Below are 15,036 nucleotides of genomic sequence, written 5' to 3'. Positions count from 1 at the left end.
TTGGTGTTTGCTCCGGGTGGAATGTGTTATGTTTTGAGTTGCGTGCTGTGTTGCAAGCTAATCTGTATTTGGCTCGGGTCAGGGTGTGTGTGGTGTGGAGGTTGTGGCCTCCTGCTTGATCCACTCAGGAGAAAGGTCAGGGTCATACTAACCTCCTGAGGCATTCCCGCACCTATGGTAAACACATTCTCGAAAACATGACACAGTTACACAGGAACTAAATCAAGTTCTCATTATCAATTTGACATATATGACATATATACAAACTAAGGCAAGAGTAAAATACCTGCCCATCCTTAAAATGCTGTTTGTTTGAAGCAACCTAAAATAAGGAATAACAAAATATTATATAATATGTTATGAACTATTTCAGTCAGCCTCTCTGTTTTCTCTCTTATATAGCTGGATTATTGCACTAATCCTTTACCACTATAATCCTCACTTCACTGAAGGCGATTGTAATTCTGAAGTCAGGTCTCAAATTAGCAAACAACGAATAGGATTAAATCATTTAAAGATTTTAACCTCCTAAGCCCCTAACTAAGGCTGGTTGCTGACCCTTTTATGTGCTTAATTCCCTAAATCTGTTTGAAAACCACATCTTCATGTACGCAGGTTTTAAAATTCCTGACTTCAAAAAGATTTTCTTATAAAATAAAAAAGAGCCATCTAAACAGCAACCAAGTGTTCTACTTATTTTTAAGTTTCCCTCACTCTACATCATTTATGTTAATGGTTAATCCAAGCAATAAATTAGACAATTTCTTAAAATGAGTTTGGCCACCTTTCTATTATTTATCATTATTATTATTTAATTTATTTGTTACTGTCATAACACATTTTTTCAACAGATATTACAGTCTTTATTTTGATAATCTCTTCAACTGTGATTCTTAAGGATTACTGACATTGTTATTGATGTATGTAGTAGTTTGAATGTGATTTGTCACATTCAAACTAGTACATACAATCATCTTTCCACGCAAACCAAAGTTAGCCATGGAGTGCCACAGGGCTCAGTGCTCGGACCTATTTTGTTCACATTATATATGCTTCCGTTAGGCAATATTATAAGGAATCATTCTGTAAACTTTCATTGTTATGCGGATGATACTCAACTATATTTATCAATCAAGCCTGATAAAACTAATCATCTAAATAAAATTCAAGACTGCCTCAAGGACTTAAAAACGTGGATGACCTTACATTTTTTGATGTTAAACACGACCAAAACTGAAGTTATTGTACTTGGCCCAAAGAATCTACGAAACAAATTATCTAAAGATATACTAACTATGGATGGCATTATTTTGGCCTCCAGTGAGACTGTAAAGAATCTTGGTGTTATATTTGATCAGGATTTATCCTTTAACCCCCACATAAAATCAATTTCAAGGACCGCCTACTTCCATCTACGTAACATTGCAAAAATCAGGCATATCTTGCCTCAAAACGATGCAGAGAAAATAGTCCATGCATTTGTTACTTCAAGGCTGGATTATTGTAACTCCTTATTATCAGGGTGTACCAAGAAGTCAGTCAAGTCGCTTCAGCTGATTCAAAATGCTGCAGCTCGTGTACTAACCAGGAAAAGGGACCACATTACTCCTGTTCTGGCTGCCTTACACTGGCTCCCTAAGAACACAGGATAGAATTTAAAACTCTTCTTCTCGCCTACAAAGCGCTTAATGGGCAGGCGCCATCTTACCTTAAAGAACTCATTATACCCTACTGTCCTACTAGGGCATTGCGTTCCAAGAATGCAGGGTTGTTGGTCGTTCCTAGAGTCTCTAAAAGTACAATGGGAGCCAGAGCCTTTTCTTATCAAGCTCCACTTTTGTGGAATCAGCTTCCAGTTTGTGTTCGGACGGCAGACACCCTATCCGTTTTTAAGAGTGCGCTTAAGACCTTCCTTTTTGATAAAGCTTATAGTTAGGGCTGATTAGATTCAGCCCCTAGTTTTGCTGATATAGGCTTAGTTTGTCGGGGGACATCTTACTTCTTCCTTCTCTCTGTCTATACCTGTGTACTCTCATTTTTCCGATTAACCCAGCTTCCCCAAATTTCTTTCTTTTTGGTGTCTATATACGCCGGGATCCGGAGTCATGGATGATCCTGCGGTCCTGTGTCATGGATCGCGAGTCCTGGATCTTGAGTCGTGGCTGTGGTCCTGGATCATAAGTCCTGGATGGATATCCTCGTGGATTCATCTTCCTATTATACACACATGCATTTCCAAACATTTGGACTACCTATGTTGCAAATGTATTATCTTTTCAATTTACACACGGCATCTATTGCACGTCTGTCCGTCCTGGGAGAGGGATCCCTCCTCTGTTGCTCTCCCTGAGGTTTCTCCCATTTTTCCCTTTAAACTGTGGGGTTTTCTCCGGAAGTTTTTCCTTGTACGATGTGAGGGTCTAAGGACAGAGGGTGTCGTATTGTCATACTGATATTCTGTACAAACTGTGAAGTCCACTGAGACAAATGTAACATTTGTGATATTGGGCTATATAAATAAACATTGATTGACATTGATTGATCTGTGTGTAACTCTCTCACTATTAAAATAATAGTGAATGAATTGATGAATACACTACTTGCCATAGTTTAAAGCCTAGTTTTATATTGTTGACTCTAAACAGAAGTTTTAAATTGCCTTTTATCTTCACTAGCACATAACTACATTTCATCTGTTGTGACTTGATAAACTTCAAAGTGTTAGAGCTCTATAATGGAAAAAGTGATGCATGCAATCCTTAAGTTAATAACTCTTTAAAATATATAGTTATATATATAGTTATATAAGCCTTAACCTACAACTAATTTATGAGAACTAAAGACAATTACACCATCGTCTTACATCAGTACTTTCTGTAAATGTAGCTTAAAACATTTAAATGTGGCTTAAATTGAAAACTGATCAGATTTCAGGTAGCATCAACTTCTCCTTACGTGACATGTTACCCTTTACAACAGCAGAGGACTGCTTTCAAGCTCTTGTCTGTAAATGCAGCCTTTGGCCTACATGCAGACATGTCAGCAGTTCAGCAAATGATCTGGATCGTGGTCATTAGGCCGTTGCCCTCAGTTGTATCTGTCATTTAACCATTTGGCCTTTTGGCGATGTATGCGCATCCAGTGTGACTCCCACCTGAGTGACCTAGTCCTCGAAGGTCAAAGGTCAAGGCCTTGTTAGATATGTTTATGACGATAGCCAGGGGTCAAGGACTGTGTTTGTCTGTCTGGTGACAAGAGAGGAAACAAGGGATAGGATTCCGGTAATAGGTGAAAGATGAGAGTGGTGATGAAAGGAGGGGTTATCTGGTTCTTCACAAAGCGTATCGATCTGTTTGTGTTTCAATGTGGTGAACGGGTTTGTTGGCCGCAGTCCCAGCAGAAGTGCTGAGGTATCGGCTGCATTACAGTGGAAGTGTCGGTGCAGAGGCTGCATTTAAATTAGGGTTGAAGAATTTGAGGTCAGCTTTTGCGGTCTCTTTTTGTAATAATAGCCAGTGGCTATAAAGCCCAAAAACACAGAGGGCTTGTGAACCACATGAAAGGAGAACTTTCAAGTCATAAATCTTCAGCAACTAACCTACAAAGTGTGCTGGTGCTGCCCTCGTGTGGTCGTCTTGAAGTACTACCTTATACATCCCCCAACGTTGAAAAAACAAACACCTGTCATAAATTAAGAACGAAATTCTACACATCACTTTATTGCTGGAATTACACAGTATGGGATCTGGAGAATATAAAGTGTTGAGGAAGTATGTTCGGTTCGGTTTGTTTATTAGATAGATTATTCTGACAGTAATCAAGTTTGTTAACTGATGCTGTATATACTTCATGGAGCATTTCATCACAACCACACACACAAAACAAACAAAAACAGGTTACGGTCAGTGAGAGTAACTGCTGTAACTTCAACAGTAGAAAGAGCTTAAATCTTTAAATATCTGTGAAAGGGACACCAAGACTTTGTCTGAGGTTATCTCCGAAAATGTATATTAGGAATAAACAAATATGTGACCCTTCACTATATTTTTTGCATTATGTCAGAGGGATAAAAAAGTAATTCACAAACAGGAACAGTCAAGTTCATGTTATACCTAAGTATATATACATGTGCATTTCTTTGGGATTAGTACATTTGGTTCATGTGATGTGAGAAGTGAAAATCCTTTAACACATAGCTGTTATACGCAAAGGTGATTTTTGTTTGGTCTATTTCACCACTTCCAAATCCTCTCATATGTACACACACGCACTCACGCACACACACACGCACACACACATACACACGTACACACACACACACACACACACAGGCACACAAATGCTCTTTCAGTGCTGTTTTGGATGATAATAAGGCGCTGATTGTCAGATGTTTTGGGGATCAATGGAATCTTAGATACACTCAAGTCCAACATATTCTCATAAATCTTATAAATAAAAATGGACTTAATAACACACAAAGTATTTCAATAATGACCTGAGGAGAGTATGTTGAACTATGTTAGAGGAATGCATTATATTTACAACAGAGTGATTGTTATATATCTGTGTCTGCAACATAATGGTGATTAAGCAAATGACAAGCGTATGTAACCAGTGGTAAGTCCCACCCTTTACATTAGTATGTGTAAAAAAAGTTAAAATCTAGAATACAATGTGGCTATATCTTTGAATGCTGTGGCATTGGCAGGAAAAAGATAAAACAATGGAATAAGGCAGATAAGTAAGATTGAATAGCACCTGACTCACACAAAATGAACACCAGCTTACCAGTTTAGGGGGCATGTACTCAGTGCAGTGGTAAACTTAGTGCAATTCATTAGAGACATAATGTTATCATGTTGTTGTGCATCAATCTGAAGGCTGCTTGGTCTCCGTGTTCTGGTTGTTAATGTTTCAATCTCCGGCTGTTTTAGCAAACCTCTGTCCCTCTCCTGTCACATGCAGGGAAATAGCACCATCATATGAAAACCGCAAGTTAAGCCAAGTCAAAGACGTCAGCGCCCACAGGATTCCTTGCAGGTTAGGAAGGAGGAATCTTTATGTATATGTCCTCTTCATGCACACCTGACAGCGGCTTATGTGTGTTCGGAGACTTCCGGCTTTTAGCGTTGTTGGGACAGGTTTCCTGAGGTAGGGAGAAAAACATCAGAAGTCCACCTTTATTACCAGGCTCATAATGTAAACTTGATCAAAGTTAAACATACTGAAGGTCAGCAAAACAAAGATTTTCTAGGGGTGTTAAGTTACTATTTAATGTGAAATTCAATGTCTGAGCGTTTTGTCTTACGTAAACATATCCTCGTCTTCAATGGTGGCAAGCCAAAAGCTGTAGGAGTTAGCATAGTAGTTGCAGGTTCCACGACCGTGACACTCGATGAAGGGAGCACTGCGGAACTCCTCCATACAGGAACCAGGAGACGCCAGAGCCTGGCCGGAGCCCTCTGCACCGGCACTGGTGTGCTACAATAACACACAAAGAAAACTGCTTACTAACCAAATTAAATACATTTTGAAGACAGTTATTGTTTGATTTTGTAAAGACAGAATGTTTAAATGCAAAGAAAATGTTCTTCACTGACACTTTAATTCTAGATTTGTGATTAGCATGTGTGTTCTGACGTTGGCAGGAAATATGAAGAAGGTTAGAGAGATTTATATTTACATTAGCTGCTCTCCATCTACTATTCCTCTTAATTGTGTAATTAAAAAAATTGACCTCAAAAAAAATTAACAAAAAAAAATTCACGACATATGTGAGCACTTCTTTCCACACGTTCCTGAATCATTACTCCTCTGGCTTGGTTGAAGTATTGGTCGTGCACGGGCAAACTGAATGTATTCTTGGGATCAGATACTGTCTGTCTTACCATGACGAAAGAGTATCCAATCCATAGAGAGTCCCAGCCATGGGGGCATGATGGGATCATGATGGTCTGACTGTGAACCGCTATCACCATGGCTGGAGCTTCACACACAGAACATCTGTCCACACACACACAGGCACACACAGGAACAAAGTATGTTAAGGTCAAAAGAGTATCAAACATTTGCATTGTCAATCAACATTTAGTTAGAAAGTACAACATTTGCCCAAATTAACAGGACTTCCGGTATAAACCGTGTAAAGTTCTCGTCTTTTATCAGAATACAGATCCAGAGATGGTTAATCTGTTGGTTGATCAGATGATGACAACCCTGTACACCTCTAAACGATAGAAATGCTGACAAACCTGCTGATGAAGGGTTTGATGCCTTGACCGGTGATAGGTGCCATGTTCATGGGCATTGGCTCAGGGGAGGTGAGCCAGTAGGAGTAATCGTTACGCGAGGCGAAGTTGCACACATTGTTGATGTTGCAGAACAGGAAGGGCATGGGGCTGAACTTCCTCAGACAGCTGCCGGCCGTACCTAAAACACAGAGCGAGTAGACATGTCATTAATCCCCAAAAACCTTTGTGATTGCCTTTATCTTACTCCTTTATATTTTCCTCTCTTGCTGTGTTATTTACCCAAGTCCTGTCCATGTGAGCGTTCGTTGCCTTGTACGTAGAGCAAGGAATAGCCGTCATATATGAGCCGGGTTCCCTCAGGACAGGTTGGAACCTCCACCGTTTGGCTGTGGCGGGTTACCAGGAACCCGTGATCCATGGATGAGGGCCCGGTGTGACCAATTTGACCTGGAACACCATCAGGTCCTGGGGGGCCAGGGTGTCCTCTGGGTCCTAAAGACATCAGGTGATTAATGAGGAATGACAGCGACAAGACAGCAGTTCTTACCCACACCATTCATCCCGATGTGTCTCTCACCCTGTGGCCCTGGAAGACCAGAGTTTCCCTTGGATCCAGCCTGACCATTATATCCAGGAATGCCATCTTCACCTTTTGGCCCTTGAACACCTGTCACACCTGAGAGAGAAAGAAAACGGCAATATAGAATTAGGAAAAATGGATAGGGAGGACAAATGAGCAGGTGAAGTTGTTGGGATACACAATTTTAAGCAAAACGTCACCTTGATGTCCTTTTTGTCCAGGGAGCCCATATGGCCCCTGGGGACCCGGTATGCCCTGAGTACCTGGAAACCCAATGTCTCCTTTGATGTAGGTGTGAGGGCCAGGGGGACCTGGGGGGCCATCAATGCCTGAAATATACAGTCTAGTGTTTAGACAACATTTTTCAGATGATCATTTTGGTTCTGATATGATTTGTAATATATGTTGTTATGATTTCTGTAATTGAGACAGAGATAGTTTTGAATATAAACAGACTGAAGCGTTTCCCCTTTATATTTACCCTTCTCTCCTTGGAATCCATTGTCTCCAAGTTCTCCTTTGAATCCAATGTCACCCCCTTGACCCCTTGTACCTAGAGTTTGCATTCAATAAGAGTGTATTTTAACGTTTGTATTGTACTCACATTCCTTTCAAGATTCATGAAGGCAAACACATTGTATGTACTCACCTGGGAAGCCAGGGACTCCCGACAATCCACTCTCTCCCTTCTGTCCAAAAAGACCTGGAAGGCCATCTTGTCCCTGTAAAACAAACACAAAGTGTAATGAAATCAGGACTGACATGCACAACTAACACAACATGTACAGAAAAAAGTCAAGGGAAACGTACAGGGAGTCCAGGAGTTCCAGCATCACCCTTATGTCCCGACTCTCCCTGGAAACCAGGCTGACCCTGGCCTCCTTTGTCTCCCTTAGGGCCCCCTCTGCCTGGCACACCAGAGGTCCCTGGTACTCCTGGAGATCCTGTTTGAAAAAGTTAAGAAGACGAATAAAACCATAGATAATGAAAGCTTTAGCGCAAGTTCAATAAGGAAGACCTAACCATGAGTTACTTACACGTCACTCTATTGCTCTCGCCCCCCTCATTAAACATGTGGGCGTCACCCATCAGCAGCCAATTGCTGCACACGTTAAAATCCTTAAATGCCTGCTCTTCCTTCCTGTCAGTTGTCATTTCAGGTGACCACACGCAACCCTCCTCCACCCCTCTCGCCTCCCGTCTCCTCCAGGACAAAGCTAACCTTCCTCCTCCAGACCGGTCCCACCTACTTATCACCACCACCAGTGTCTAGACCCCGGGGATTTACATCGGAGCGGTTCTTTCCCTCCTGAATGATTATCCTGCAAACCGGGGCCTAATCGCCAAACACCATTCCATTCTCCTGTTGTATTATCATGGCAATTATTTCATTTATATGACGTGTAACAATAAATATGTATTCCATACATCACGTCTCTCCGGTTTGAAATGTTATTCTATTCAATATAATATGCCTACATTTAGGAGGTTCTCATCAACATAATACATTTTTGATCTGTCATGTGTATGGCATACCTGTTACTCCGGTTTGTCCTGATGCTCCCGACTCTCCCTTAGGGCCCTCGAGGGAGTTACCTGGGTACCCCCTCTCGCCTGCCTCGCCCTGGGGTCCGTGTGAGCCTGAAAGTCCCTTGTCTCCTTTGATACCAGAGACGCCAGGATGACCTGGAGTGCCAGGGAAACCAGGACTGCCTTTGTCACCTGGATAGGGAGAGACGATGCCACATGATGAAACTCTGATTGAGTGACTGAGGGAAGATATGGAACTTTGTTGCAAAGACACTGACCTTTGCCACCAAGCACTCCAGGAGATCCAGAGAAACCTTGGCCAGATAAACCTGCAGGAGGTGGGGGGAGAAAGTAGTACCTTACAGTAAGTCTCTAAAAAATATGTATTATGGGGGTCTGCAGAGGAAAACAACTTAAATGTACCCCTTGTCTGCTGATATTAGTTGTTATATATTACCATAATAGGAGAATGCACTGCTACCTGAACCCCTGACTTTAGGTGATGGGTGGTGTTTGACTACTTAATCAAGTGTTTGTGTTTTCCGGTCAAATGTGCTTGCACTGGTTAAGAGTGCTTGTTTGAAGCTTAATTTGAATATCCCGAGGCAGAGTATGGCTGTATGATATTAGATGAGGCTATTCTATGTGAAAGCGTATCAAAAAACAAGGAAATTATTTAGTCTCTTCTTAACTCCCCAACACTAACCTGGGTCTCCTCTTTCCCCTGAGGATCCTGGGATGCCATCTATTCCAGGATCTCCCTTCACTCCAGGAACACCAGGAGGTCCCTGCAAGCCGCCTTCCCCTGAAGGAGAAGATGTGATTTTTACCATTTACCAGGATGGCAAAGTTCTTACAGACAAATCCCAGTGAACAAAAAAACTGATCACATTACTGATGATTACAGTGATTGATGTTAGCATTTATCAGATTAGTTTAATAAATAGATGATGTTACTTACCAGGGCGACCATCAGGACCAGTTTCTCCTGCAGACCCCGAGAGCCCAGGAGTTCCCTTCTCACCTGGTCTACCTGACTGACCTGCACACACACACACACACACACACACACACACACACACACACACACACACACACACACACACACACACACACACACACACACACACACACACACACACACACACACACACACACACACACACACACACACACACACACACACACCAAAATATTATCCATCTATCCAGTGTGTTAAAGACTTATAGGATAGAAGAAACAGCACAGACTGAAATCTGACCTGAATACCCGACGCTTCCCTTGTCTCCCTTGGTTCCTTGCAGTCCTGCATTGCCGGACATCCCCTCGTGACCCTTCAGACCCCTCTCTCCTGCAGTTCCTGGGAATCCGGGCTGGCCTGTCTGACCCTGTGAGAGTTGAGGAGAGGAGAGGAATACTATGTAAAGACTAATAAGACACTGATCACTAATGAGGAACAAATTCAATTTGCAAAACTATATATATACTATATTGCATTAAAACCAACAAACAAACTAAGGCTGAGTAGTTTTGAAAATAAATACTATTGTAATTTGTTAAGGAAATAATTATTCTAACATTACAATTGTTATTTTCATTAACAAGACCTATTGAAATAATGATTTTTGCAGGGGTCTGTACCACACAAAGATGGTTTCTTCAGTCTGTATACATATGTCTAGAAGTATATGCAGCAACGATTTTGAATTTCGTGTTGAGTACATTTTGTAGCTCTTAGTTTACATTCATTCTTCTGTACACTGTAGGTATATTCATAGGTTGTGTAACATTAGAACATTTTAGTGGCTGTTGGTTTTTACAAGATAGAGTTTTGATTGTGATTATTTTCCTAGGTGTTTCATGACCACCCAAGCCTGGCAAGAGCTACAACTACCAATGGCGAGTGTTAACAGGATGGGCAGTTAAATATAGAGAGCCACAGTATCATTTTGAGCTCCTTTTCGTGTGTCTAGTGTTCTCAAACATAATATTTATTATAGCCAATGATTACCTTTTCTCCTGGAGTTCCTGGGAGCCCAATACCTGGGTCACCACCTGTTCCCTTGTCACCTTTCTGTCCATCTGTGCCTCTGAATCCGGTATGTCCTGTTGTACCAGAATCTCCTTTACTACCCTGTGGACCAGACAGACCTGCACAAACACACACATAGGCCGAAACATGCAGATTAATAACAAGAGTCTAATTTCAAATGCATTAAAAAACGTTACTCACAATTGAATATAACATTTTGATTTTCCCTTGCTTGAAATACTCTCAATACAGCTGTTTATACTTCAACTGTTGCTGGACAAGATGTTATGTTTGTAACACACATGATACATGTTTGCACAAGCATTTCAATGACACACACTTTGTTAGTTTCATTTGTGCAATCTTACCGGGGATTCCCATCTCTCCTACAGTGCCTTTCTGTCCAGGTTGTCCGAAATTGCCCGGCTCTCCAGGAAAACCAGAGTCTCCTTTCTCACCTGAGACAGATCAGTGAGAGTCATGGATCAATATCTAATTTATTTTCGCTTTATTTTTACTGGGTGATGAAGCAAGTGTAGAGTGGAATGGACCGGAGAGTTAATTTGAATAGAACATATAGAGATGGTAAACCAATGTCTACATAGTTTAAATATCCTATAAAGAAATGTAAAAAAAATTGAGGTTGCTGTTCATGTGCTCACCTGGTTGGCCAGGTGATCCAGACTCTCCATTTTTGCCTGACATTCCAGGGTTACCAGGAAGTCCTCGGTGGCCTTTCTCTCCAGTGCCCCCCGAGTCACCTGATAGGAACATTAATGAAACATCACATTGACTTATTTCTTAAACAATGGCTAATTGGAAAGAATTAACGGAACTGCTTGAAATGAATCAACGCATATTCTCTCATTGAGCAAAGGGCCAGTATGTTCATTTTCACCTCTGTTTCCAAGGTCTCCCTTCTCCCCCTTCATGTGCTCCATGTCCACTTCACTCATGTTTCCAGGAGGACCCTGCAGACCTCGATCTCCCCTCTCTCCTTTGAGTCCTGAGTCTCCAATACCACCTCTTGGCCCAGTAATACCTGGATCACCTGAGAGCAACGGTAGAAAGATACATTGTTATTTCTGCTAATAAATCTTTCTATTTAAACTTGTAAAGCATAATCTGTATGACCAGTATTATGAAGGCTGTAGAGCAAACTATACTTAGATAAATAGAAAATAAGGTTTTCCTTACCTATCAGTCCATGAGATCCAGACGTACCAGGTGGTCCAGGAAATCCTGGTATTCCCGGTGTCCCTATGACACCCATTTCACCTTTAATACCTGTTTAACAAAAAGACACATTACTTCCACAGTAGTAAGAGCAGTGTGTGCTTTAAAAAGGCAAAATGAAACATTGCTATTAATTAATGAAGGTTGTAGAAATGTACTTGTTTATGATAATATAAGGAACTGACCTTTTTCTGTGTGTGCAAGTGCTACAATTACAAAACAAGAAAAATACAAGAAAATCACACATCAGTCAGTCTCACCTTGTGTTCCAATGAGTCCTTCCCTGCCAGGTAGACCTGCTCGTCCGGGCAGTCCTTTATATCCTGACGTTCCTGGGAACCCGGATTGTCCCTTCGCTCCCTGAGGCCCCGGCATGTCCAGACCAGGAGAACCGGGGTAGCCCTTGTCTCCCTTTACACCTCCTCTACCTATTCAGCATGCACACACAGAAATATAACACCATACATGAAGTCAGGTGAGGCAAATGAGGGGTGTGTTTCAGTTTCACATTTTGAATGGTGAATCAGGAACATCTCGCATGTCACAGAGAAAATCACATAGCTTTGTTTCTTTCAACTGTCTATTCAAGTGTCCATGCAATCACAATACCAGGAAACTGAAGGAACTATAATTAATGAAGGCATTATTAATCTTATAATTTACACCTGTACTTTTCCCTCAGGGAATGTTTGGATGCTGAGTTTGTGCTTACCATGTGGTCCGGACTCTCCAGCTGGTCCTGGTGGTCCGGGGGCTCCGGGTGAACCTTTACCTGGAGAACCTGGCACGCCGACCAGTCCAGGAGGTCCTGGGACTCCCACATCACCTAATTTTGACCATAACAAAGAAAAACAATGTTTTACTTGCTACAGGAGATGGGCATTTTAACTCTGTGGCATGGACTACATCCAACCAAGCTTAACACAAGCAATGTTGTAAGCGTGATGCAGTACCTTGGATTCCCTGATCTCCCGTAGGTCCAGTCTGGCCTTCTAGTCCAGGAATACCAGGTCGTCCAAAGCCACCCTTATCTCCCGGGAAGCCAGTAATTCCTGGTTGGCCTTGCGAACCTTTTGGGCCTGGAAGACCTCGCCCTGGCTCACCCTACAGAGTAAAAAATATAATCTCTGATTTGCATCTCCACTCTCCCAACAGTTATTTTACATGAAATACAATTCTCCCATTTAACCATGTCCATACGTTTTGTATTGTATAACATAGCTGTTGGAAGCACTCCGATAGACTTGTCTAATGCTCTCTCATGTTCCTAAAATCAACTCAACTCATCAGAACCAGAATACCTCAGGTCCCTTGTTGAGTCACTTTCACATTGTGTGGCCATTGTGTTACCTTAATATCCAACTGTATGAAATTAAATTAGGATCAGAATACATATACAGAAAAATACACACTTTTGGTCCAGGTGTACCACTTTGTCCAGTCAAGCCATCCTGTCCACCTCTTCCTGTCTCTCCTGATAATCCTGGAGCTCCTGGTAATCCATTGATTCCTAGAAACATGGTCAAAACATTTCCTCTTAGTGTCGTCCTGTTAATGTACAAACACTTCTGTGATGCATCAACAGATTTGAGGAATAGGTCAAACTTTTTTCACTTTTTTTTAAACTATTCCTTTCTTTTTGCATTTACTTTTAATATTTACTTGCACTATATTTTTCTGTTTTTCTGTAATATTGTGTTGCACTGTTGGAGAAGCCTGTGACCCAAGATTTTCATCGACATAACTACTATGTAGCTATGGTTGTATGACTAATAAAGAACCTTGAAACTTTAACCTTGAAACATGGAGTAACATACCTTTAGGACCAGTTGGACCAGGTAATCCAATACCCTGGGGTCCATATTCACCCTTCTGTCCTGGGAAACCGGGCAACCCTCGATCTCCCTGAAGGCCTCTGTCACCTGCAGCCAGCACCAAGACACAAGGTAAACCGGACCACTCGCTAACAATCAGCACATATATGTGATTCGTCAGAATTTGTTTTGTTTTTTCTGTAATAAGGTTGCTTAAACTCTGCTCCTCCACCCAATTTTAAACATATTTAATTGATAAAACACACGCTTAAGTTCATTGATTGATCCTGATACAAGCAACTTATTTCAAATAATGTATTAAGAATACCTTTTATAGGTGTCTAAATGAGTTCAAATTCAAACATGTTGACTGGTGTTGCTGCTCACCTTGAAGTCCAGGAATGCCAGTTTCGCCGTGTGCTCCAGGTACTCCCTGAGGTCCAGCCGTGCTCTCACCTTGACCTGGCTCACCTTTAACACCTGGTGAATGCAAGGTTTATGTTATACATGAATTCATGTTCATTAGGTTTGTATTTATGCATTATCAGAGAGACTTTGTTCAGATGTGCATTTGAGATTGAAATGTCCAACTATATGAGTTCTCTCTGTGGATATCTCATGCCTACCAGGTTGTCCAGGAGTTCCAGGAGTTCCGTGCCTTCCATGACCACCTTTCTCTCCAGGCTCTCCAGTTCGACCGAAGCCAGGCTGGCCCGGTGGACCCCTCTCTCCTGGAGGCCCGATCTGACCAGTGTTCCCATCTTGTCCACGGTCACCCTTTATGCCCTCCCTGGCCTGAAATAAATTAACCGATTGTCAAATATACTTTGATTTAATGTTGGCAATACATTTATTAACAAAATGTTAATCTAGTGGAGCTGTCCTAATATTCTATATTTTTCGAACACACACACTTACCGATTCTCCTTTGTGGCCTTGTATACCAGGGAAACCATCTCTCCCCGGCTGTCCATCCAGGCCGGGCCTCCCTGGAGTACCAGAAAGACCAGGCAGACCTTTCTCTCCTTTCAAACCATCAACTCCAATAACGTCCCCTGGCTTGCCAACAGCACCAGTGGCTCCAATCAACCCGGGAGAACCTTGAGAACCCTGCACACGAGTTGATTAAAATATATCTCAACCTCAATTAAATGAAGGATAAACTCTGACAACAATTTTTCCCAAGTGTTGCAGACATTATTCTACTTACAGGATTTCCAGTTTGTCCAGAAGAGCCAGAAGTACCCTTTTGTCCCTTCCCTCCTACTGGCCCTGGAGGCCCTGCCGAGTGAAAATGGAAAGTTGTACATATTTCATACTCAATATTCATCATTGTTTGTTTTTGTTTTGTTTTTAAGTCAGTTTGTTGAACATGTCAGGAACAAAAACATACAACAATAATATATATATATATATATATATTCTCTCTTTTTCCCCTTTTCTTTTCTCACTGAAATTAATAATTATAACAAAGTTGCCCTGGGTCTTTGCAAAAAAATTCTGAAAGAAGACGGGTACAAACTTCGTACTGTCCTGATAAACTGTCCTAATTAATAACAAAAGAAAAAGAAAAAACAATAAATTAATAAAAGC

At 41.5% G+C, this 15,036-nt stretch overlaps 1 protein-coding gene across 1 annotated transcript in view; it reads right to left on the bottom strand.

Moving 5' to 3' along the window:
* Positions 1-3,699: 3,699 nt before the first annotated feature.
* Positions 3,700-15,036, bottom strand: part of col4a1 (collagen, type IV, alpha 1) — a 42,212-nt gene continuing 30,875 nt past the window's right edge. Inside the window, exons 24-52 of the mRNA XM_010782334.1 lie at positions 14,654-14,724; positions 14,362-14,553; positions 14,070-14,238; positions 13,831-13,923; positions 13,447-13,551; positions 13,042-13,139; positions 12,583-12,733; positions 12,342-12,455; positions 11,890-12,057; positions 11,591-11,680; positions 11,292-11,444; positions 11,056-11,154; positions 10,762-10,851; positions 10,373-10,512; positions 9,623-9,749; positions 9,323-9,403; positions 9,068-9,166; positions 8,640-8,690; positions 8,368-8,553; positions 7,642-7,775; positions 7,481-7,553; positions 7,313-7,384; positions 7,032-7,160; positions 6,829-6,927; positions 6,531-6,743; positions 6,252-6,429; positions 5,889-6,003; positions 5,309-5,481; positions 3,700-5,146 (exon numbers count right to left, since the gene is read on the bottom strand). Coding sequence (XP_010780636.1) covers positions 5,059-5,146; positions 5,309-5,481; positions 5,889-6,003; positions 6,252-6,429; positions 6,531-6,743; positions 6,829-6,927; positions 7,032-7,160; positions 7,313-7,384; positions 7,481-7,553; positions 7,642-7,775; positions 8,368-8,553; positions 8,640-8,690; positions 9,068-9,166; positions 9,323-9,403; positions 9,623-9,749; positions 10,373-10,512; positions 10,762-10,851; positions 11,056-11,154; positions 11,292-11,444; positions 11,591-11,680; positions 11,890-12,057; positions 12,342-12,455; positions 12,583-12,733; positions 13,042-13,139; positions 13,447-13,551; positions 13,831-13,923; positions 14,070-14,238; positions 14,362-14,553; positions 14,654-14,724 — 3,551 coding nt within the window. The 3' untranslated portion in view covers positions 3,700-5,058. The remainder of the gene's footprint in view (positions 5,147-5,308; positions 5,482-5,888; positions 6,004-6,251; positions 6,430-6,530; positions 6,744-6,828; positions 6,928-7,031; positions 7,161-7,312; positions 7,385-7,480; positions 7,554-7,641; positions 7,776-8,367; positions 8,554-8,639; positions 8,691-9,067; positions 9,167-9,322; positions 9,404-9,622; positions 9,750-10,372; positions 10,513-10,761; positions 10,852-11,055; positions 11,155-11,291; positions 11,445-11,590; positions 11,681-11,889; positions 12,058-12,341; positions 12,456-12,582; positions 12,734-13,041; positions 13,140-13,446; positions 13,552-13,830; positions 13,924-14,069; positions 14,239-14,361; positions 14,554-14,653; positions 14,725-15,036) is intronic.

This window comes from Notothenia coriiceps, unplaced genomic scaffold, assembly GCF_000735185.1.
Source record: "Notothenia coriiceps isolate Sejong01 unplaced genomic scaffold, NC01 NC01_scaffold00024636, whole genome shotgun sequence".
NCBI classification, from domain to species: domain Eukaryota; kingdom Metazoa; phylum Chordata; class Actinopteri; order Perciformes; family Nototheniidae; genus Notothenia; species Notothenia coriiceps.
Note: the sequence above shows the minus strand (reverse complement) of the source record. Positions and strands in the feature narration are given on the sequence as shown.